The sequence below is a fragment of the Pseudochaenichthys georgianus genome, unplaced genomic scaffold, assembly GCF_902827115.2.
Source record: "Pseudochaenichthys georgianus unplaced genomic scaffold, fPseGeo1.2 scaffold_151_arrow_ctg1, whole genome shotgun sequence".
Taxonomy (NCBI): Eukaryota; Metazoa; Chordata; class Actinopteri; order Perciformes; family Channichthyidae; genus Pseudochaenichthys; species Pseudochaenichthys georgianus.
Genome location: NW_027262359.1, coordinates 874,059 through 897,300, shown reverse-complemented (window position 1 = coordinate 897,300; position 23,242 = coordinate 874,059). Strand labels below are relative to the sequence as shown.

The 23,242-nt window shown below is 42.0% G+C and overlaps 1 protein-coding gene and 1 pseudogene across 1 annotated transcript; both read right to left on the bottom strand.

Moving 5' to 3' along the window:
• Window positions 1-3,950: 3,950 nt before the first annotated feature.
• Window positions 3,951-22,659, bottom strand: LOC117441151 (uncharacterized). The gene is made up of 4 exons (XM_034077352.2): window positions 22,542-22,659; window positions 21,318-21,367; window positions 5,450-5,595; window positions 3,951-5,363 (listed from the first exon to the last, which is right to left on the bottom strand). The coding sequence occupies exons 3-4, from the start codon at window positions 5,550-5,552 to the stop codon at window positions 4,753-4,755; spliced, it is 714 nt and encodes a 237-aa protein (XP_033933243.1). The 5' UTR covers window positions 5,553-5,595; window positions 21,318-21,367; window positions 22,542-22,659; the 3' UTR covers window positions 3,951-4,752.
• Window positions 13,524-23,242, bottom strand: part of LOC117441147 (zinc finger protein 721-like) — a 424,075-nt pseudogene continuing 414,356 nt past the window's right edge.

Genomic DNA, 23,242 nt, shown 5'->3' with positions numbered 1-23,242 from the left:
ATAATAAGTACCCTGTCTCAAGATTGATGCAAAACAAGTGACATTTGACCTTTTTAGAGAGGTTTAGCAAATGGGGTCATTTGGTCATTGGTCGATTTTGATGATTGACATCTCTTTTTAACCGTTAGAGCCAATATAATCGAAGGGGAAATTCCACATACACGTTACCATTAAGAAATGAGAACTATGCGCACGCAGTTTGCCCAAAGCGAAACCTATCTTCCGCTCTGAAAACTTAAAACTAGTTTTATTGCTGATGGATATCAGAAATAATTTCAAAGTGACAGACACATTGGATTAACCCAGTGGTTCTCAAACTGTTTCTGTCAGGCCCCCCCTTTGGAGAAAAAATAAGTCGGGCCCCCCCATCACAAATAGTCAGGCTCAGTGGTGGCGCCAGATATTTCTTTTGGGGGTGCTGTGGGATAGCTTAATGTTTCATAGAGGGTGCTCAAACATTTAGGGTTTCCCATTAATGCACTGGGCGCTACAGAGGAATTTTCGACTGCAGCACTCCCCACGCAAATACACAGTGTGACAGTTACAATGAAGGCTCGCCGCATATAGGTGTAAGCAGGGGTAAAGTGCTATTTTTATAGGAGAGGACTCTCCTCCACTTTGTTGTTGAAAAAAACTCTTTATATCCGTTAACGTAGCTCGCTAGCACCAGAAGCTAACAACTACGATCTCCGGTACAAGTCTGTCTGTCCGTCCGTCCGTCCGTCTGTCTCTCTCTCTCGCGCACACAAAATGGCTCGTTCCACACACACAGAGCGAGCTTTAATGAAAACACAGAGACCCTGACGTAATAGTACTGGATCATATTATTTTCGAATCCATAATTTTTCAAATTATGATTTATTAATTATGATCCCCCTGTCATCCCCTGATTCTTGATGAAGTAACGCGTGTCGGGGCAATGTTAGTAACTGTAGTGCAGGGGTGCCCAACCAGTCGATCGAGATCGATCGCGGGGAGATTCCCAGTCGATCCCGAGATGTGTCTAAAAATAGAACAACAATATTCAGTTGTATCGTTAATGTCCTATAACATAATCTTCCTGAGCCAGAATAATGCACTTGAACGCATCAAAACTTTGTGATTGGCCGGCGTGACCCCATGTGTCGGGGCGTGGCTGGTGGGCAGTGCACTATTTCGCTGATGTTGTTCATGTCAACAGGAGTGACAGTCCGCACACACACAAGACCGCAATTATGGCAGAAGCAAAAAAGCCCAAAATATATAATTTTCACTCCGAGTGGGAGGATGATTATTTTTGTATCTATTCTAATTCAAAGTCCATCTGTCTCGTCTGCAATGCGAGCGTGGCTTTATCGAAGAAGGGTAATTTAGGAGTGGCATTTCAAAACAGTGCACAAACGCTACGAGACGGAATTCCCTCCTAATTCTGCCCTCCGCTCCAAAAGGGGAGGGGCCTGAAAGTACAGCTAAAGGGGAGGGGCCTGAAAGGACAGCTGAATGCACAGCAGTCCATTTCCACCAGGCCCAGCAACAAGAGCAAGGCTGCTACCATAGCATCTTATCGTGTCAGTCACGTTCTTGAGAAACACATGAAGTCTTTCAAAGACGGCGAAGTTGTGAAGAAGCATTCCTGGAGGCTGCCGATGCGTAATAAAAATAACAGTAGCATTTCAACAGGTTTTTGATATGATAAAAACTCAAGTTAGATACCGTTATTAATCAGCTGTAAGTTTTAGTTTGTTTGAACTTATTCATTATAATTATTGTAAAAAATGGTATAAGAATGCAAACTTAAATTGTTTATAGTCTATTATCAATTCAGGTTAAGAAACTAGTGTTGCTTGCATCCTATTTTAAAGGCATTTCTTTTTATACTCGACTAAAATGCAACAAAAAAAGGGTTTGATTTTATTAATTTTGTCTTTTTTATTGCACTTTGGCAGCAGATTTCCTGCGTAGCTTCAGATCTGAATTGTCTTATTAGTAAGCCTCATTTATAGTTTTGGAGCAACACTATTTTTATATAATGACAAAGAAAGGATTCAGAGTCTTTTCTTTTTTTCCCGTCTCATATGTGGCAGCACTGTTCAATGCTTCTTGAAAACATTACCCACTGTAGTGACGTGTGGATAAACTCCAACTCTGTATCAACAACACTGTTGTGTAACTTCAGTTAAATACTTGTGTAGATTAGAAAGAGGTACGATAAAGGATCTGCAGTATTTTATGAAGTATTAATCGTACAAAGGTCAGTTTTATACAGAAGTGTGTATGTACCTGGTAGCAGGCTGTCAGTAACGCCTCTCTATTTGGACTGGTAGATCTCGGCAGACTGGCAACTTTAAAAGTAGCTCCCGGTTCAAAAAAGGTTGGGCACCCCTGGTGTAGTGTGATTACTGAATTATAAAAGTAGCGCGCTACACTACTCCGTTACCAACAAAAGTAATATTATTATCCTACTCTGTATATATGCATGTTGCTCTGCTGGAGGAGGACTCCACTTGTTCATTGACACTCCGCAGCTGCTGAGCTCACGGTGAGAGAGACGTGACACTTGAAGTAGGGTTTGTCATCGACTTTATTCATTGCTTTGGCCTTTCCCAACCCACTCTCCAGGTCCCTAGGTCATCGGCACAATGCCTCAGCTGTTCCCTACTTTTTACCCGCCCCCATCTCCAGGGGTCGGCGCTAGGTCATGCAGACGCTGTACACTTTCAGACCACTGCATAGTGCATACACATGATCACTGCAGAGAGCAACATCGTTTGATTGTATAACGTGACATCCTTAATGAGGACGCATGCTGTCCAAAGAGAGTCAATAAGTGGTGGTGTATTTTGCGCAGTGTATATCTCTGCTCACGCTGTTGCGTCGGCGTGTTCTCCTGCATCTTGGCCATGTGTCGCACTCGCACTGGAACACACCGCAAGACTTCAGCCGAGCACGTACGAACTGCGCATGCGTGAGTGACAATAACTCTCCTTACCAGCAGGCGGCGGTAGTGTATATTCGTCATTCAAAACAGGCTACAACCGGAAGACAGAGAAGAAGAACAGACTAGGTGATATAAACCATAGACATATACAGAGTAGACGCCGCATCGACCGCTACTGCCTATTGGCGCTGACGAGCCGTGGGGCCGCCATCTTGGACCGGTCACCCGCTCCACTCAGTGTAATCTGTCTGGCAGGCGCAATGAAGTGTCAGCGCATTCAATCATAACTCGCTGAATACAAAACTGATTTTCACGGGTTTTTTTTTCTGCAAACGTCATATATGTAGGCATGATACCGGACACATGATTCGGCGTATTTTAATATTCATAGTAGGCTTAACAGCAATAGAATATTCTGGTATTTGATAGCCTGTATGATAGGTATTTTGCAAAAGACACACGATATATAATATAGGCTAATATATATACACACACACACACACACACACACACGCACACACACACACATATAAAAAAACAGTAATGGTCTATATCAGGGGTGGGGAACCTCCGGCCCCCGGGCCGTATACGGCCCGCGAGACCATTTGCTACGGCCCTCGAGGTAATTTATAAACACACGCAAAAAATGAAAAAAAATTAAAGAAATCTAGACCGCAAAAAAAACAAACAAGTGAGTACCTGTTTTTCCTGGCCAATGTCAGGGTCCTTGAACACATCACGAACCTAACGTGTCATCACGTGGTATATGTCTCGACTGACAGGGGTGCAGTTCTGACGGAGAGCACCAGAACGCCGCTCCGCCACTTCAGATAAGGAGCCGTACACATGCCGCAGTTTCTGCGTGTCTGTGTCTTTAGTTGAAAGCCCAGTGGCATCTGGTTAGCTAGCTATGCTAACGAATATAAGAAGCTTTTTCTACAGCCAGTGAGGTAAAGGCACATCTTTATATGATCATTATAGTTATAAAAAAACAAGAGAATAAAGTAAACAGGTATAAAATACTAAATGACAGTACAGCTTGAAAGGGGAGTGATTTGTAAAATATCCATAAAGAAAAAGAAAATCTGTTTACAGTTCTGTTTCATCTGGTGTTGAGAGATGTTTCCATAGATCTCTTAATGTTGCTCTCAAAGTGCACCAGATTGATGATTTTAACTTCAACATTTAAAAACACATCTTCCCGGGGGAGAACACCCCCCTAGAGGAGTTTAGCCCCCCCCCCCACACACACACACTTAAATCATGTTCACATGGAAACTAAATACATTTGCACACATCTTGTGTCCATATCTTTCTGTTTTGGTTGTCATGCCACACCGTGCACGTGCGAGTCATGGTAAGATATCTGGATTAAGAGGTTGCTTTTTCTTTGCACAGAATGAAAGAAAGGCCGAATGAATGGGCTTTGATTTTAGTTTTTTTAAGCAGAGGTCAATCATTTGTACGGCCCTCGGAGGATGTTGGAAAAATGTAAATGGCCCTTGAGAGGAAAAAGGTTCCCCACCCCTGGTCTATATGATAGAGAAGCAGAAGCAGATTGTGTAGGCCTACTACTCAGCTATTTTAATAAGTTGAAAAATGAAGAAACAATAATATATTATACACAGACAGAAGTTATATATCAGAAAAAATGAAAATCTACATCTATATAAAAAATGTAAATGTTCAAGTTAAACACAAGAACCTGACACCACCCCGCCCCAAACCATATTTACACAAAGTTGCTCATGAAAGTTTAAATGAGCTAAAAGCCCTGAAAGAGGACTGTTTGCTTCTTTCTCGTGCTCGCTTTCTGCAGGTCGAGAGAGGTGAGTTTAGCAATGTGTTACTTTCAGAAACACAACCAATGACAACAAGTTGGAATAATGGTTGTCGATGCCAAACTGCGTCTCCTCAAGCTGAAAAACATCCTCCGTTCCAATCTCCTCCCGGACGATGTAGGTGACTGTCGACTCCTTTGGAGCTTGCCTTGTTGAAGCTTGGCGAATCACCCTCTCTGCAGCTCTCAGGACCTTCACTGTGCCTTGTGATGGAATCACTAGGCCACCGTTGTGTTTCAGGGCTAGAAGGTGGTAGCTCTCATCAAATGATGAAGGTACAGCATCTCTGACCAAGCTTGCACGGCACACATCACAGGACAGCTTTCGCAGAATCTGCCGGACTACAAATCCTGCGATGTAGACCAGCGGGGCATTTCCCACCAGACCACCAAACCGAGTGGGAAGATAGCTGTGGTCACTCACAGCAGCCGAAATGTTGGCGAATGGAGATGGGTGCTCTTCAGCCGTTTCAGCAGAGGACATCTCGACCGCAGACAGGGACACCGTGTGATCTTGGGCTGCCACAGTGTCACTATGAAACACCGAGCCATCAGACGGCGGAAGATGGCCTGGAACTGGCGTGCAGATGGATGTTAATCTGCCACCTTGTATGGAAAACAGGCACACAATACATACACTACTCATAAGTCATTTTCAGAATGCATTGCAATTAAAAGAACATCAACCCAACCTGACGCTCTGATGGAATTAAATAGGAGCTCCAAGTGATCCTGGCTGAACCTGTAGGTGAGGACATACCGCTGACCTTGGAGCAGTTCAGGAATCATCAGCATCAACGTGTCGATGTTAATGACAAATCCGATGACTGACAAGTACCTGCAAAAGAAAAACATTTTATTACTCTGAACTGGTCTACCTGCATGTGCCATCCGCCCTCTGCAGCTCATCCAGAATGCAGCGGCTCGTCTGGTCTTCAACCTTCCTAAATGTTCCCACACCACGCCGCTCCTCCGCTCCCTCCACTGGCTTCCGGTAACTGCTAGAATCCACTTCAAGACACTGGTGCTTGCGTACCATGCTGCGAATGGATCTGGCCCTTCCTACATCCAGGACATGGTTAAACCGTACACCCCAGCACGTGCACTCCGCTCTGCATCAGCCAAACGACTCGCTGCACCCGCACTGCGAGGGGGACCCAAGTTCCCATCAGCAGAAACACGTGGGTTTGCTATCCTGGCTCCAAGATGGTGGAATGAGCTCCCATTGACATCAGGACAGCAGAAAGCTGCACACCTTCCAGACTGAAAACTCATCTCCTGCGATGGAACTATTAACAGAGCACTTATATACTAACAAAGGACTGGCTTACCTAAAGCCAGCTGAGCAGCACTTGAAATGCTTGGCTCTATGAAGCCTGATGTACTTTATGATTCTGTTTTCTTCAAGTTTGTATTTTGTTGGTCGAACGCACTTATTGTAAGTCGCTTTGGATAAAAGCGTCAGCTAAATGCAACGTAATGTAATTAACACAACATATGTTTGTATCTTTTATTTTAAATGTATTTATTTTATGTATTTTTTTCCAGCGTGTAAAACCAAAGAAAATACAAATGAAACAAAAGGTGATACAGACATGATACAGTACTATACAACTGAATGCAATATATATATTTAATTAATAATTGAATAATCTGTAGTATCATTGTCTGATAACAATAAACAACAAAGCTTTAGCTAACTACACGTCCTGACCCCTCGAAGTCGAAGTGAGACCGGTCTGTAGTTTGAGAAGTGATGTTTGTTCCCAGCTTTGAACAAAGGTCTGACTTTTGCTATTTTCATTTTGTTAGGAAATGCACCGGTTTGGAATGATACGTTACATATGTGTGTGAACGGTTTTGAAATAACATCTATAACCGTTTTTAATGCAGTCATGTCAATGTCATCACAATCGGTAAATTTTTTGTTTTTACATTTCGTTACGATATCAAATACTTCCCTTTCATGCACTGCTGTGAGGAACATTGAGAAAGGATTACGTTTTATTAAGTTTTCCAGCTTTTTCTCTGATGTTCCTGCATCAGGGATTTTGCCTGCTAATTCAGGTCCAACATTTACAAAGAAATCATTGAAACCGTTGGATACAACATCCATATTTTCCTCTTCCTTATCCTTGTCAATGAAGTATGTTGGATAACTCCTTTTTCTAGACCCATTTGTTATAATACTATTCAGTATGCTCCATATTCCTTTAATGTTGTTTTTATTTTTGTCTAGTATTTTCCGATAGTATTCACTTTTGCAGGTCCTTATAATAATTGTTAATTTATTTTTATATTTTTTTATATCTAATCTCCATCTCTTTTGTTTTATTTCGCATGAAATCTCTATACAATGCATTTGTCTTTTTACAGACATGCTTCTGCTGTTGAAGTGAATAGCAGAGAGCTTGCCCTCTGGTGGTATGCTCTGGTTGTACTGTTGATCAGTGTAATAACAGAAGAAATGGTTGTCCGGGTCTATTTCATAATCCAGATCTTTTGTTTTATCGTCAGTGTATTCAAATGTTTTTAGCAACAGTTGGTCTTGTTCCTTGATCATCTGAGACATATTCATATGTTCCCCTATTGAAGATGATTGCCTCCATGCAGTGTGAGTCATGGTTGTGTGTAAGTGCTTGTTACCTCACGTGTGGTCCAGAACATGAAGATTATTGGTATTCATCCAGATCCTCCATGTTTCTGATGACCAGTACTTTGGCCTCCTCAGGTGTTCCGTTTAGAAATATATTGCAGTTTGTTGTCCAGGTGTTCTGAATTGTCTTCTGTCGCCGTTGTACTTGGTCAGATGCTCGTTGATGTAGACATCTGATCCTTTCACCTTCCTTCCTTGTTTGAGTAGGGCCGTTTTGTGTTTCCTGTTCACAAACCGGATGAGAATAGCCGGTTTGTTGCCAGCGTTCCTCCTTGGCAGGGGGTGGCATGCCTCGATGTTCTCACAGCCCAGTTCGATCCCCTTGGACTGGATCTATTTCATCCTTACTGACCGCCAGAGGCGGTGCATTAGCACTGGATATCTTCCGTCTCGCGCATGCGTAGGTCGAATATTTATATCAACAAAGTCACGTGTGACCTCGTATGACCCCGGAAGGCATAAGTTCCGGTGTTGTCAACGAGTTCAGTCCTTTTTCATCTTCTCGCTGCGCAGGTTACTACTTTTTGAGTAGAAGCCAAGCTAGTTTATTGAAAATTAAGATTCTAGCTCATCGCTACCTGTAGCCTTAATTAATAATAATAATTCCTGACATTTATTATAGCGCTTTTCCAGTGCTCAAAGCGCTTTACAAATACACATTACTCATATATCATACATGCAATGGTCACCACTGTGGACAATACCCACAGGAGCAAGTTCAGGTGAAGTGTCTTGCCCAAGGACACAACGGCTTTACAGACGCAGCAGCGGCGGGTTTCACCCCTTGATCTGATGATCATTGCACAGCGCACTGCGCCACACCGTCCATCTTCACGCCTCGAGGTCATCGAGGCGCTTTTACAAGTACACATTGGTATTATACATGTACTGTGGACAATACCCACAGGAGCAAATCCGGGTGAAGTGTCTGTCCCCAAGGACACAACGGCCCGACGCAGTGGCGGCAGGAGCGGGTTTCGAACTGGAGCACCCCCCTTGATCAGATGCACAGACCACTGCGCCACCCGCCTTGTTATCGTCTCGATCGGAGCTGCGGGCTAGGAAAACGCTCGCCCTCCAAAGGCTGCGACGAGCTAGCTGTCCGCCCTCCCAAGGGAGGGGACTGCGGTGTTCACCGCTCGGACCCTAGGAGCTCCGGACCGGTAAAGAGCGGACGCTCCTGCACGTCAGCCGGTGAGATCGCTACCATTTATCGCCGATTGTGCCATCTATTATCAAGCTAATGAGATAACTGTGTACAAGTTAGCCGGGGGCTCTCGCTAATTTGTTACTGAGCTTGTGAAGGGAGCGTCTCCGCCCCCCTCTCACTGCATACATTTGGCTCCTTGCCTGTTCTATCGTCCAGTTAGCTGAGTGTTTTCGTTCAAGCTAATTGTTACGGCACTAGTGAGGAGTGTCTTCGCTCCCCTCTCACAGCACACAGTTGGTTCCTGTTCCATCCTCCAGTTAACTGAGTGCTCTCGCTCAAAGTTAAAGGGGACCTATCATGCAAAATGCACTTGTGTACGTCTTTTATACATGAATATGTGTCCCCGGTGTTCCAGGGAACTCACCAAGTGTCAGAAAACACAACCCTCTCTATTTTCCTCCATACCCAAATCTCTAAAAAAGGGGCTGCAACGTTTCTGATACAGACTGATCCAGATGTGAACACTTCTATGACGTCACAGAAGTGGTGCTACGGCTATTGGGCCAACTCCACCAATCAGGAGGAGACAGCCACGGACATTGCCGTTCGAAAGCGCTGGAGACGCTGTAGTACATATGCCAGGCCTGTAGATGGCCTCTGTTCTCACAGAATCTGCCCATCAGCATGATCTGTTTGGTATTTTGAAAAATAAAAAGTATAAATATGCCTTATATAGGTATGGTCCTACACTATATTATTCAAATATAGCATGATAGGTCCACTTACCTTTCTACAGCGCTAGTGAAGAGAGTGTTTCCGCTCCCCTCTCACAGCACACAGTTGGTTTAATGCCCGTTCCATCCTTCAGTTAGCAGAGTGCTCTCGCTTAGGCTAACTTGCTACGGCGCTAGTGGAGAGAGTATTCTCGCTCTCCTCTCACTGACTTCGTTCGATGTACTGAGGTGTTTTTCCTCCGGAGACGGCGCAAAGAGACGGAGCGGCTCCACCTGTTGCTGCCTGCGATCTGCGATCTACGGAGGCCTGCTTGTCGTGAAGATGCTCTATAACAGGCATCCTCAAAGTCCGGACTCCGGTCCGGATCCGGACCGAACCACAACTGTTTAATTATACTTTTCATATGTATTATCTGTATTATCTGTGTTATCTGCGAGACATCGCCACAACGCAACGAGTCAAAATGATCCGCTATGTCCATAGACTGCAAACAGCGCTCTGCATGTCCTGTTCCACTGTCTGTGTGTGTCTGTCAACGCATCGGTCCAATCACATTCAGCATCCCGTCAGCGTTTTTTCCCCCCAAACAATCTGCGAATCAGAGGCACAGGTCTTCGCGGAATGCGGGTGGGAAAAATGTGTGTCTCGTCTCTTTCAAACTGTCTGAGTCAGAGCGAGAGTTTCAAAAAAATAATTCAGAGCGAGAGTTAACAGCTCATCTAGTTCCATCTGTACTGTAGCTAGTAGCCTAGTTTCACCTACCGGGGTGGCAACTGACACCCTAAAAATAGGCCTTGCCACCTCAGCTGCCACCCCAGTTGGCAGCTTCATTTTTGAAAGAAAAGTTGTGGCTCATCGGACATTTATGAGAGAAAGTCTCTAATGTCCGAGTGCAAGTGAATGCAGCACAAGATGCATGCCATGTAACCCCTCCCCCGGTCCTGGCGTGAGCGTGGACATTTGATTGGCGGCGATTTCATTTGAAAGGGACGGCGCAAAACGAGAAGCATTCGGACCCAAGCACTGAAGGAATGAGGTATTTGCGGTCTGACAGAGAAGAGACGGTCAGTGCGGCTGCACTCAGCATTGAATCAAAACGCACTAAAGCTGTTGATCTTAATACGTTTGTGAGGCGTTTTGCTGAACAAGATGGTAATCGCCGCATTCAGCTGTAATACACGTCAACTTGATGCTCTGCTCACGGATGAGCATACACAACTGTTAAGATGATGACCTTACGTGTGTAAATATTTTTTTTATTTGAGGGGGTCTGCCCCCAAAAAACTGTTTTAAGTCCTGAGAAAGTCAAATAAGACGGTGTGTAAAACTACACTGCCCAGCCAAAAAAAAGTAACCACTTTGATTGAACTAGGCCAGTAGGTAAGGACATTCCACTGGATAATAACTGAATATAAAAGAATGCATGACTGAAGTGATGGAGACCAGGTTGAAGGCAAACACAAAGAGGAAATAACAGGTCAGATCAAGCAAACCCCCTCTCAGATTCCACAGCAACCAGAAGAACATAAATACTGGCTGGTGATTTGATTAATCAGCTTTGTGATGGAATAGAAAATGCAGTGCATTTCCTTAGCTGTGGGTGAGTCCACTGACACCACTGACATTGCTCAGTTGCTGGTGTTTGTGAGTTTTTATGATGAGGCAAAGCGGGAGTTTGTTGAAGATGTGTTGGGCCTGAGGAACCTCAGTGGACACACAAGGGGGCAAGACATTTATAAAGCAATAATGGGAATGCTGAATGAAAAAGAGGGGGCAGCTGCCTTTATTCATAACTGCAGCTCTTACACTGCGACTCTGAGGGTCAAGCACAGACACAATAACAATGAAAACTGCTGCATACAGATTATTTTTGTTTTTGCAACCTCGTGTTAAGAATCTTGTTGCAATTGTTTAAAAGTTTGAATGACCGTAATAAACGGACCTTTGTCTTATTGAAACATTTATTTTGGACCTTTAAGATTTGTATTTGAGTACCCCTGCTCTATAACATTATCTTGTGTCATGTTTCTTTAATTCTCTAGGTGCATCGTTTCGCTCTTTAGTAGCCCTGCTGCATTCCTCATTCCACCACTTTCTCCCTACCCTTGGTTGTTGCTTTGGGTATACTGTTCTCTGCTGCATTTGGTATATGTTGCGTTATGTGGCTTGTAATGACCTCTATGCTTCCCTCTGATGTTAGCAGGTGTACCGACTCCTCACACCATATCCTACATTTCCCCCAATCAGCTTTAGCAAAGCACCACCTGGTTATCACACCTCCTTCCTGCATATATACATTATTATTCATTTGAGGAAGCACTGGATAATGGTCACTTCCTCCAGTGGAGTTATTCAAAACAAACCATTCGCATGAACCAAACAGTTTGTTACGTCCCGACTAGGGGAAGAGGAGAGCAACATACACCAGATTGGAATTGGTAATAATTATAAATGGCTTTATTATACCAGGGTGAAACAAAATGGCAGGCAGGCAGCCTGAAACAAACAAAGTGGCCACAAGGGCGCAAGTTTACATAAACAACCAAACAAAGGGAGGACTCTAAAAAGGGAGCCTGTTTACATACAAAGAAATAGATACACTAAATAGTAACTAAAACCCTCACTGTCAAAGTGGTACTAACTATGGAGTCAGATTTGGGTCAATATTCTAGCGCGTAAAACAAGCTACTTGCTACTTACTTGAAAATGTGCTTTTACACGTGCATGAAATGACCCTTGCGCGCACATTAAACCCCCGCGAGCGGCTATGCGCTCATGAGAGAGGCAGCCCTCTTGCTCCCACGCGGGAGTGTCAGCCTCACTCGCTCGCGGAGTCTGTCTACGCGCGCGTGAAAAGTTTCTGACACTTTGGGGCGGAGCCACTGGACTTTGATTGACAGCTGCCAGGAGCCCGGAGTTGCCAGGTTTGATAAATGCCTGAACTACCAAGAGCCGAGGAGTGACAGCTGCAAGATCAGTTGGACGAGATTGAATGGTAAAGTTGTCCATAAAAAACTATTATATTCGTAAAGTGTACAGCTAATATATATATATATATATATATCAATTCATTTGATATAAAAAAAATTACATTAATTATAGGAGTGCAATGCTTTTACAAACACTATAGTAATAATATGCATTCATTATGACAATATCATACTATTACTATAAGAGTGTTCTTTAGTGTGTTCAAAAAACAACTACAGAAACACCATATATTATACTATAGTAGTACTATTTAAAATAATATAGTCTTAATACAGAAACACCAACAAAAACACTATAGTAATACTTTTACAAACACTATAGTAATAATATGCATTCACTATGACAATATCATGCTATTAGGAGTGTTCGATAGTGTGTTTAAAAAACAACTACAGAAACACTATGTATTATACTATTTAAAATAATATAGGAATACTACAAAGATCTAGATACAGAGTATATTGAAATAGTATAGGGCTACTATAGCTAATAAAATGGCACTACAGAAAAAACTATAGTAATACAATAACTGCTGAAAAATACTACAAACTTACTATAGGACACTATACAACTCTTATAGTATACTATAGTAATACTAGTTCATTTGTAGTTCATTTCGTAAGGGAGGTGCGTACAGCAGACAGTATAGTAGCAGTTTTCGACAGACACAGCCCACTAAAAAATATATTGTTTTATATAAAATTAATTAATATATATATTAGCTGTACACTTTACGAATATAATAGTTTTTTATGGACAACTTTACCATTCAATCTCGTCCAACTGACCTTGCAGCTCTCACTCCTCGGCTCTTGGCATACCCGCTCGCGGGGTTCTGCGCGCGAGGGTCATTTCATGCGCGTGTAAAAGCACATTTTCCGCTCGTGAGTAGCTTGTTTTGCGTGCTAGAATATTGACCCAAGTCTGACTCCATAGTAGCTAAAGAAAAGGAGGCTGTAAAAAAGAGGGGCGTCTGTTCACTCAACAGACGCCTCCAGAGAGGCGTCTGTTCACTCAACAGACGCCTCCAGAGAGGCGTCTGTTGAGTCAACAGACGCCTCCAGAGAGGCGTCTGTTCACTCAACAGACGCCTCCAGAGAGGCGTCTGTTGAGTCAACAGACGCCTCCAGAGAGGCGTCTGTTCACTCAACAGACGCCTCCAGAGAGGCGTCTGTTCACTCAACAGACGCCTCCAGAGAGGCGTCTGTTCACTCAACAGACGCCTCCAGAGAGGCGTCTGTTCACTCAACAGAGCCTCCAGAGAGGCGTCTGTTCACTCAACAGAGCCTCCAGAGAGGCATCTGTTCCCAGGCTTTGTAGTCGTCTCCAGCAGGTGCGCGCCGGCTGTACGCTGCGATTGGAGAGCGTCGGACCCGGCGTGCTCCAATCACAATCTTCAGGGGGCGGACCAGGAGATGGCAGCCAATCACGACAGGGCAATCGCACTGCTCATTTACATGCAACACACATTAACACAGTTAAGAGGACCAGGAAGGCAGCAGCCGTATCAGTTTGACACTAATGTCAGATCCAGGCATGAGTGAACATCTACTCTTGTGCCATGTCCATCATTAAGGCATACTAGTGTTCTTTCCTCCAGCATTTCTTCCACTATGTTTCCGTTACTGTCTGTATGGTTGCTGCCCCATAGACGGTTGTGTGCATTGAAATCACCACACCAAACTTCCTTCCTATGTTTATGTTCTGCTACTTCTTTAAATATATCAGTGGTTAGATTTGGACATGGGTTGTATAAATTGGTTATCCTGATGTTATCCTGTTTTCTAGGGTTGCAGATGTCTACTATAATACAGTCTATACCATCAGGAGATTACACCTCCCTCTATGCCACACCATCTTTGAGAAATGACTGCAGGATCTCAGGTCTGCAAAGTGGACAGGTAGGCGAGAAAGGCTTTTTGGAGTCTCAGAGACCAAGGTCCTGTACACTTCGCATCCATTGACTGCACGACTTCAGGTCTGCGATGTGGACAGTACACCTCAAATACATCACTACACAACCCGGGGTATTTGAAGATAAGGGAATGACATGTTTATAATATGCTGCAACACACAACAAATACGCAGGGTGACGAGTCTGTTTCTACGGCCATTTTATATTTGGTAGTCTGATCATTTCAACAAGAGAATAGAGTCAAACTGAAAACATCGTAAATATGTTCCAGATACATGAAGCATGTGAACAGTGAAACTCTCTCATGGACTTTAAGGTGAATACTTTAAGAAAAGGTTTTCCCACACTCTTTGCAGGAGCCATTTTATGGGTGTTGTTGGTGTCTCAGTTTACCTTATTTATATGTATAGTGCAATATTATTTTGAACACTTGGTGGCGGGTGTATAAAAGGGGTCATAGGTGACAGGAGAGGAAGAGGACACAGGAGGAAGAGCATTCAGATTCTACCAGACTGGCCAGCCCAGCCCCAGCAGATGCTCACACTACAACTATTGACACCGTGTACTTAAACCTTGGTATGTAAAGCAATAAAACATCTTTCTAAAACTGCAGCAAAAGACCGGAACTTCATATGCTTGTGTCTGCGTCAGGATCACTCTAAACCCTCCTGTGAAGTAATGGCAAAAAGATATAGGACACTGGAACATTTAAACTGCCATTACATTAAGTAGAATCGTACTCTATGAGTGAAACTGGACAATAAGAAACATATCGCATTGGATTAAGGATCGTTTTCACCGGACAAACAATTAAATTACTTCACAACCGACACCGTCATCCCGGATCAGCTGGACAACACGAGGCGAAAGGAGAGGCCGAGAGCCAAGGCTGGGAAAGCGGCCGGGTATGAGCAGCATTAAAACTGGATCGTATATTGGAATCATAAGCTGCATCGGACAATGGCTTGGATTTAATGTTGCAATAATGTCAGCTATTTGAAACGGCTGTCGGCAGATGGACAGCCAGAAAATGAAACTTAAAGGAACAGTGAACAATATGCCTGTCAATTCTGATGTTAAGTCAACAGATGGCGCTGTTGGGATGGGATCTGTAATGCAAAAAAGGATTACCCAACACAAGGCCAATAGAGTGGCGAAGTACCTCCCCTTCCGGTGGACCTCCATGGGAGCTTATTTCGAAAACATTATGTATTGAAGTCAATGGAGAGACAAAGATTATCTTTCGATCCCGTTTGAATTGTGCCACACATTACACATATGATGTTTGTCAATTGAAAAGATAATTTTGCAAGTAAAAAATAAATAAAAATGTGTCGTAAAACTGTGAACACATTTGTTTGTGTGAAACGCTGAATGAACTATATCTCTGGTCTCGCAGAACAACACACGTCACCAAGATGGCCGTCACTACTGTCTTGTCAATAAAAGGATTGACTACCCTCACTATCACCACAAGGAAACACGTCCAGAAGAATGTCATGCAAAGCTGCCTGCCTTCCATTGATTCTCTCTGAACTGCCTGGTCTTTTAATGTGTAATGTCAACCATTTCTGCAGATAGCATGAAGTAGAAAAGATCGGCGATCGCCGATGCTAGCGTTAGCATTTCTCCCCCGGGCTTAAATTGTGTATTATAGAATGATCACACCGGTGACAGTACTCTTCAAAGGGTTCACGAAATATGACTACTACTCTTACTGTTTAACATGTTGGGTTACTTAATGTTACTTCATATTAAGGCTAATAAAAATGACAAGGCTGTAATGCTAACTAACATGCTAGCTACTAGCTAGTTAGCTAACTTGATCCAGCCACTCCTGGTCCTTTCATCAGACGGGAAGCGAAAGAACGAGCAAGACCCATTGCTGGTTTGATAACAACCTGGTACTAAGTACACAGGCATCTTGTTAAAGTGATCTTATCTTAGCTATCTCTTAGTGGAGGAAAACAATTGTGACATCACTTACGCGATTCTGGGATTAGTAATCTTTGTAGTTGCGTATTTTTCATAGTCTTATATTTCAACAGTTTTACGACAAATAAGGTCCCATGGAGCGGAAGTAGATGGGCGTGACTTCGCCACTCTATAGATTGGAATTGTTTATTGTAAACTGTGAAAAAAACAAAATATGCTTAATTGCGGCTCCTACACTCTTAAAACCACTATGGTTTTTCTCCTGTGTGAATACGGTGATGTGTTTTGAGAGCACTTGATGAAGTGAACGTTTTCCCACACTCTTCACACCAGTACGGTTTTTCTCCAGTGTGAATACGGTGATGTGTTTTGAGAGCACTTGATGAAGTGAACGTTTTCCCACACTCTTCACAGCTGTACGGTTTTTCTCCAGTATGAATACGTTGATGTCTTTTGAGAGCACTTGATTGAGTGAACGTTTTCCCACACTCTTCACACCAGTACGGTTTTTCTCCAGTATGAATACGGTAATGTTTTTGTAGATCACCTGATGTACTGAAAGTTGTCCCACACTCTTCACAGCTGTACGGTTTTCCTCCTGTGTGAATATGTTGATGTCTTTTGAGAGCACTTGATTGAGTGAAAGTTGTCCCACACACTTCACACCAGTACGGTTTTTCTCCAGTATGAATACGGTGATGTCTTTTGAGAGCACTTGATTGAGTGAAAGTTGTCCCACACTCTTCACAGCTGTACGGCTTTTCTCCAGTGTGAATACGTTGATGTTTTTGTAGATCACCTGATGTAGTGAAAGTTGTCCCACACTCTTCACAGCTGTAAGGTTTTTCTCCAGTATGAATACGTTGATGTGATTCTAGAGCACTTGATTGAGTGAAAGTTGTCCCACACTCTTCACAGCTGTACGGTTTTTCTCCAGTATGAATACGTTGATGTCTTTTGAGAGCACCTGATTGAGTGAAAGTTGTCCCACACTCTTCACAGCTGTACGGTTTTTCTCCCATGTGAATAAGCAGGTGGCACTTTAAATTTCCAGATGTTGTAAAGGATTTGTCACATTGCTGACAGCTGTGACGTCTCTCTCTTCCTTTCGGTTTCTCGAACAGACGGACAGAGAAAGAGAGAAAGTCAATCTAAAAAGCATAAATACACAAGTTAACACAATAACAACTCACTGAAAGTGGACCTATCATGCTATATTTGAACAATATATTGTAGGGCCATACCTATATGAAGTATATAAATATAGTATTTTTTTTCAAAATACCAAAAAGATCCTGCATTTTAGTCATGCCTCATTTCGCTCTATTTGTTCATTCCAGCACTGTTTTTGCAGGGGGGTGATTCTGTGAGCTGCAGCTGAACATGCCCCCCTGCAGATGACCATGCCCCCCTGCAGGAGAGGGGACAGTTTTTGAGACAGCCCAGTCCTCCAGCGATTGTACAGTGCAGGCAGCTGCGGTACGGTAGCTAGCTGAGCGTGGACAGAAGACCCCCAGAAGAACCAGCATTTCAATTATCATAATACTACAAGTGAAAATATATGTAAGTATTGATCATTTGTGTTGTTTGTGCTGTACGGTCTGTTTCTTTATTGTGTTAAGTGAGAAGTAAAGCTGTGCTATGAAAGTTAGCTTGTGCTACCTTTAGATCCATAACAATGCAAGCTAAGTAGCCTAACAGTTAGCTACATAGCTAGCAGTGAGTGAGCGTTCAGACACCGGCGCACACACTCAAACGGACTCGTGTGCCTGACTCTCCCAACAGGTTTTCATGATTCTGTTTAGATATGCAAGTATAAGCCATGATAGCTTATTTTATTAACACGCTAATTTGATATGAAAATCAATGGAGGCCGAGTTAACTTTGTTGGAAAACCTACCGTCCATGACTGCCCCTGAGCTGAGTTTTATTTGTTAACTTCATATTTTTCATTTCCTAAAACATTTATTTTCCTCTCATATTAACAGTGTGGATCATTGAGACAGCGTGGCATCCAGAGTCATATCCCGTTTCCCACTTCCTCTGAGGGGACAGCACGGAGGGGGGGCATGAAGAAAGACCTGCACCAGCTTCATCCACGCTGGCGTTGCTGTTATCACTGGCTCAGTGTCATTTCATTTGACCAAATGTCTTTACATATACATTTAATAGATTTTATTATTACGTTGCTGTTATCATTTCATTTTCATTTCAAACCTTTATTTATCCAGATTGGTCCCTTGAGATCATAGATTTCTTTTTCAAGGGAGACCTGCAGCATATAGGTTCCACATGAAACATAAAACAATAAAGGACATTATACATTATATTTACAGGATACATAGTTATAGACACTTACAAGTGCCCATTGTATCAGCAAGCATTTCATTTACCCTAGCTTTAAAAACATGCTGAGGAATGAGATGCTCAGTTTCAATTCTTGCTGAAGATTGTTCCAAGCAAGTGGAGCTGCGCACATAAAAGCTGTCTCACCTGAGACAGTCCTTGCTCTTGGCACATCTAACAAGACTACATCATGTGACCTCAGACAATAGCTGCTTGCAACTCTGTGTTATCAGAGAGCAGATATAATACGGGAGTTTACCCAACAAAAGCTTTATAGATAAACGTGTACCAATGACTGAGCCTCCGTACAGAGAGTGATGGTAAACCTGCCTTGGTATACAGGGTACAGTGATGTGTAAGCGCTTTGTGACAAATCTCAGAGCACTGTGATACGCAGCATCCAATTTGCTCAGGTAATTGGCAGGTGCATTCATATAGACCAGATCACCATAGTCCAGCACAGGTAAAAAGGTCACAGTGACTAGCCTTTTCCTGGCCTCAAGCGAGAAACAGGACTTGTTTTTTTTTTCTTTTGAAGCTTTAATTCAGAGAGCTGAGTCTGAATAGTGTTAAAAACAGCTTGTAATTTAACAACAGCCTCTTTAATGGAGGGACCTGCACAATACATCACAGTATCATCCGCATAAAAATGTAAAGTAGCTTCATCCACATTATCACCTACACTCTTAATATATATGGAGAATAAAAGTGGTCCTAAAAGCACTGTGATACGCAGCATCCAATTTGCTCAGGTAATTGGCAGGTGCATTCATATAGACCAGATCCCCATAGTCCAGCACAGATAAAAAGGTCACAGTGACTAGCCTTTTCCTGGCCTCAAGCGAGAAACAGGACTTGTTTCTGAAAAAGAACCCTAGCCTAACCCTCAGTTTTTTAAGCAGGTTATTGACATGAAGTTTAAAAGAGAGACAATCATCAAGCCAGATACCAAGGTATTTGTAACAGGCAACAACTTCAAGTTTTATTCCTTGCGTAGTTACAATATCTAAAACAGGCTCTGGTGTCTTTTTAGCTTTTGAAAAGAGCATTACCTTGGTTTGATCCACATTTAAAAGAAGCTTTAATTCAGAGAGCTGAGTCTGAATAGTGTTAAAAACAGCCTGTAATTTAACACCAGCCTCTTTAATGGAGGGACCTGCACAGAACATCACGGTATCATCCGCATAAAAATGTAAAGTAGCTTCATCCACATTATCACCTACGCTGTTAATATATATGGAGAATAAAAGTGGTCCTAAAACAGAACCTTGTGGTACACCATTAGAAATGTTTAACCACTCAGAAGACAGTCCATCAAAATGAACACATTGGGACCTTTCAGAGAGGTAGGTCACAAACCACCCCACTGCAAGGCTGGATATGCCAATACTGAGTAGCCTCTGCTTTAAAATGCAATGGCTCACTGGCTCAGTGTCATTTCATTTGACCAAATGTCTTTACATTTAATACATTTTATTATTATCCACCTTTTTGTTTTATGTCCTTTTATTTAAAACATTCTTTAAGATTTCATCTTCTGGTTCAAATTTCAATAAATGTATATTTATGTAAAATTTGTATTAATCACTCTTTTGTCTTTATTCTACATGAAAATGTTAGAGAATCCATTCAAATCTGTTGATTATTCATATCTTCCTCAGGCTAGGAATAGTATGTTGAATTTTTAATGCAATAATATAATATGTATAATTTTCTCAAAGGATATAGAATGAAACAACACCGGTTGTATCCATTGTGTATGAATGCTTCAGCTCAAAAGCAGTCTTTAATTGTTTGTCCTAAACATAGCAATATATGCTTTTGTATGTAACATGTAACTATTAAAAATAATAGTATACAGTTTATTTTGTGTATCACCTTTAGCTTAAAAATACATAGATGTGTTTTTTTAATCTATAAAATAAATACAGACACTTTATCAATCCCAAATTGGGAAATTATTTAACAGCAGCAGTGTGTTCAGGCATTCAAATATTTAAAGTTGGAATAAAGTATGAACTACACATCACAAGTATAATGCACTGCAATCCATAAGATAAGTCCGATATGTTCATGAAAACCCCCAGGAGACACCGACACTAACGTGGCCGAGTGGACTCCGGAGTTTGCTGCATGAGCTGCACTGTATGATCTGTGGTGTAGTGGGCTGTCACTCAAAAACTGAGTAGCCAATGAGGACGCACCCCTGGAAGTCCCTCCCACCTGGGATGTTTGTGTCAGAATCTCAAACAAAGAAAAAATACCTATAGTTTACATGATTACACAAATGATTTGTTTGCAACTTATAGTTTTATTTTTGAAATTTATTTTATTTTGCTTGACTTAGTTTTTTTTCTTTTAAACTCAGATTTGTTTATTCTGAGAAAGTGTTGCTTTATCTTTATGATACAAAACTAATCCCATATGGAAACCCTCCTTTTTACGCAGCCGTCCAGACATAGACATCAGACATCTAATGTCCTATTAGAGTTGCCGTATGGAGTTGTCAAATATGGCGGACCTTCTCGCACATGCGCACTGCAGATAGGGCAGGGCTGCAGATCGGGTAGTGACAATGTGAACCACAAAACCAACATCAGCCGTTAGCTGTTAGCCCTCAGAGCTCACAGCTCCTCATATCTGTTCAGAAACTAGACAGAAGTTAAACAAGTACAAACCACAGACTGTCTGTGTCATGGCGAATACAGTCGCTGCTTTATTTATGTCTGTATAGGGCGTTCCGAGCTGAATAAGGGCGTCAAATGAAGGCAAGACGCCCGCCTGGCGGAAACGCTGGAGTTAGGAATATCTTGTGATGAAGTGCACACTGACCTGAGCACCAGGGGCCTCCTTCTTCTCCTCCATGCTGCTCATCAGCTGTCCTGATGAAGACCACAGAGCTGCTTCATTATTAATATAATACAAATATTTAGATATAATTCATCATAAACTGTCAGCAGTGAAGAGGAGGAATTCAAAGAGTTTATTCAATGATATGTTCTATTTCTGGATGCTTCTATGTAGTGTTTTATCACACCACGTGCAGTGCCTTGTCTCATCTATGCTGCTGTGACGTAAACATGGTCCAAATGGATCCATTTAGTCAATGTGATGCTAAGCAGAGGAGAACATGATAGAAAGGTCAGATAGTTATTAAGGTTACATGCACATTACTTTAACCATTACGATACAAAGTTGGTTTTCTGTGTAAATTATTATTAATATAATACAAATATTTAGATATAATTCATCATAATCTGTGTAGCAACTTACATTCTAACTTACAGCTCACAGTTTGTTCACTTGTATTTCATTAAAATGACTTTATTCACATAGAAAGTGACATTAATGGATGTTTGAACCACGGTTATAACGCTATCCGTGTGTAACTATCACTAAGTTAACACAGAAAGCAAACATTAGCTAGTGAGACTGTTTAATGTACTCCATGTATACAGTATTTTCTGTATATTGTGTATTCTTTAGATACTCTAGTGATATGTGTCCTGTGTGTATACTTGCTGCTAATGCTTCATTTGTATTATCTTATTGCATCTTTTAAATATGTTTAACTCGTGTAATGCCTGAAAACACTTCTGCTGGGACACAATCATTTCCCAGTTTAAGATAAATCATTATTTAAATAAAGTATATCTATTTATCTAATGAGCTAAACCGTCGCTTAGCTTAGCGTTAGCAGCTAACTGAAGAACCCCATTCATTTCAATGGGAAAAATGCTACGTTGCGGTGAATAGCGATGCTAATAAGCTAGTTAGCATACCTTAAAAACCATATCTATGGTAAAGAGCACCAACACAACAACTCAAACCGTCTTAAAGACAACTGGTGTAATAACTAACTAACATAAAGTCAGCTGAGCATTACAAATCAACTGTTACTCCCCAGAGCCGAACTGGAAAGTTTTTCTGTGAGTTTCTTTCTTCCAAGATTATAGCTGTTGTGTTAAATAAGATGACTTCTGATTCGTGATTAACTGTAAGCTAAGAGGTGTACATACACTTAATGAAACCTCTGCATGTGGTTAATCCACTCACCTCTTCTTTCCTCCTTCTTCTTCTCTCGGTTTTTGGCGGATTGCAAAGAACTTTAAAGGTGCCTCTTCTTCTTCTCTCGTTTTCTTCTTCTTCTTCTTCTCTGGTTTTCTTCTTCTTCTTCTTCTTCTTCTTTCGTGTTTATTGGCGGTTGGCAAACCAACTTGTAGGTGCATTACCGCCACCAACTGGACTGGAGTGTGGACAAGAGACTATGCAGAAAACAAGAAACAAAAGAAAGAACCAAAACTCTAGATTATTTTAAATGTATCAATTTCTCTTAGAAACATAATAATCTCACAATATATATTGCCTGATGTTTTCCCTAACAGCCCTGATAGCGACAAGTCATGGAATGTTGCTTTCTTCAGTGTCTGGAAAAGCACATTTCTCTGAGTACTATATTTCCTGCAAAGCAGTAAAGCATGCTCAACAGTTTCTGGCTGGCTGCAGTGTATACACTTTCCGGTTGGATGCTTTCCTATTATACTTAAAGTATGGTTGAGACCTGTATGACCTATTCTCATCCGAGAAATGACATTTTCCTCCCTTCTTTTAACCCTTGTGTGGTGTTCGGGTCAAATTGACCCGATTTCCATCTTCAATGAATACAAAAATATATAAGGATATTTTCGTTCAACCTGAAACTCAATGGCCGCGGCTTATTTATTGTGAAGGACATGTGGAATTGTTTTTTTTATTTT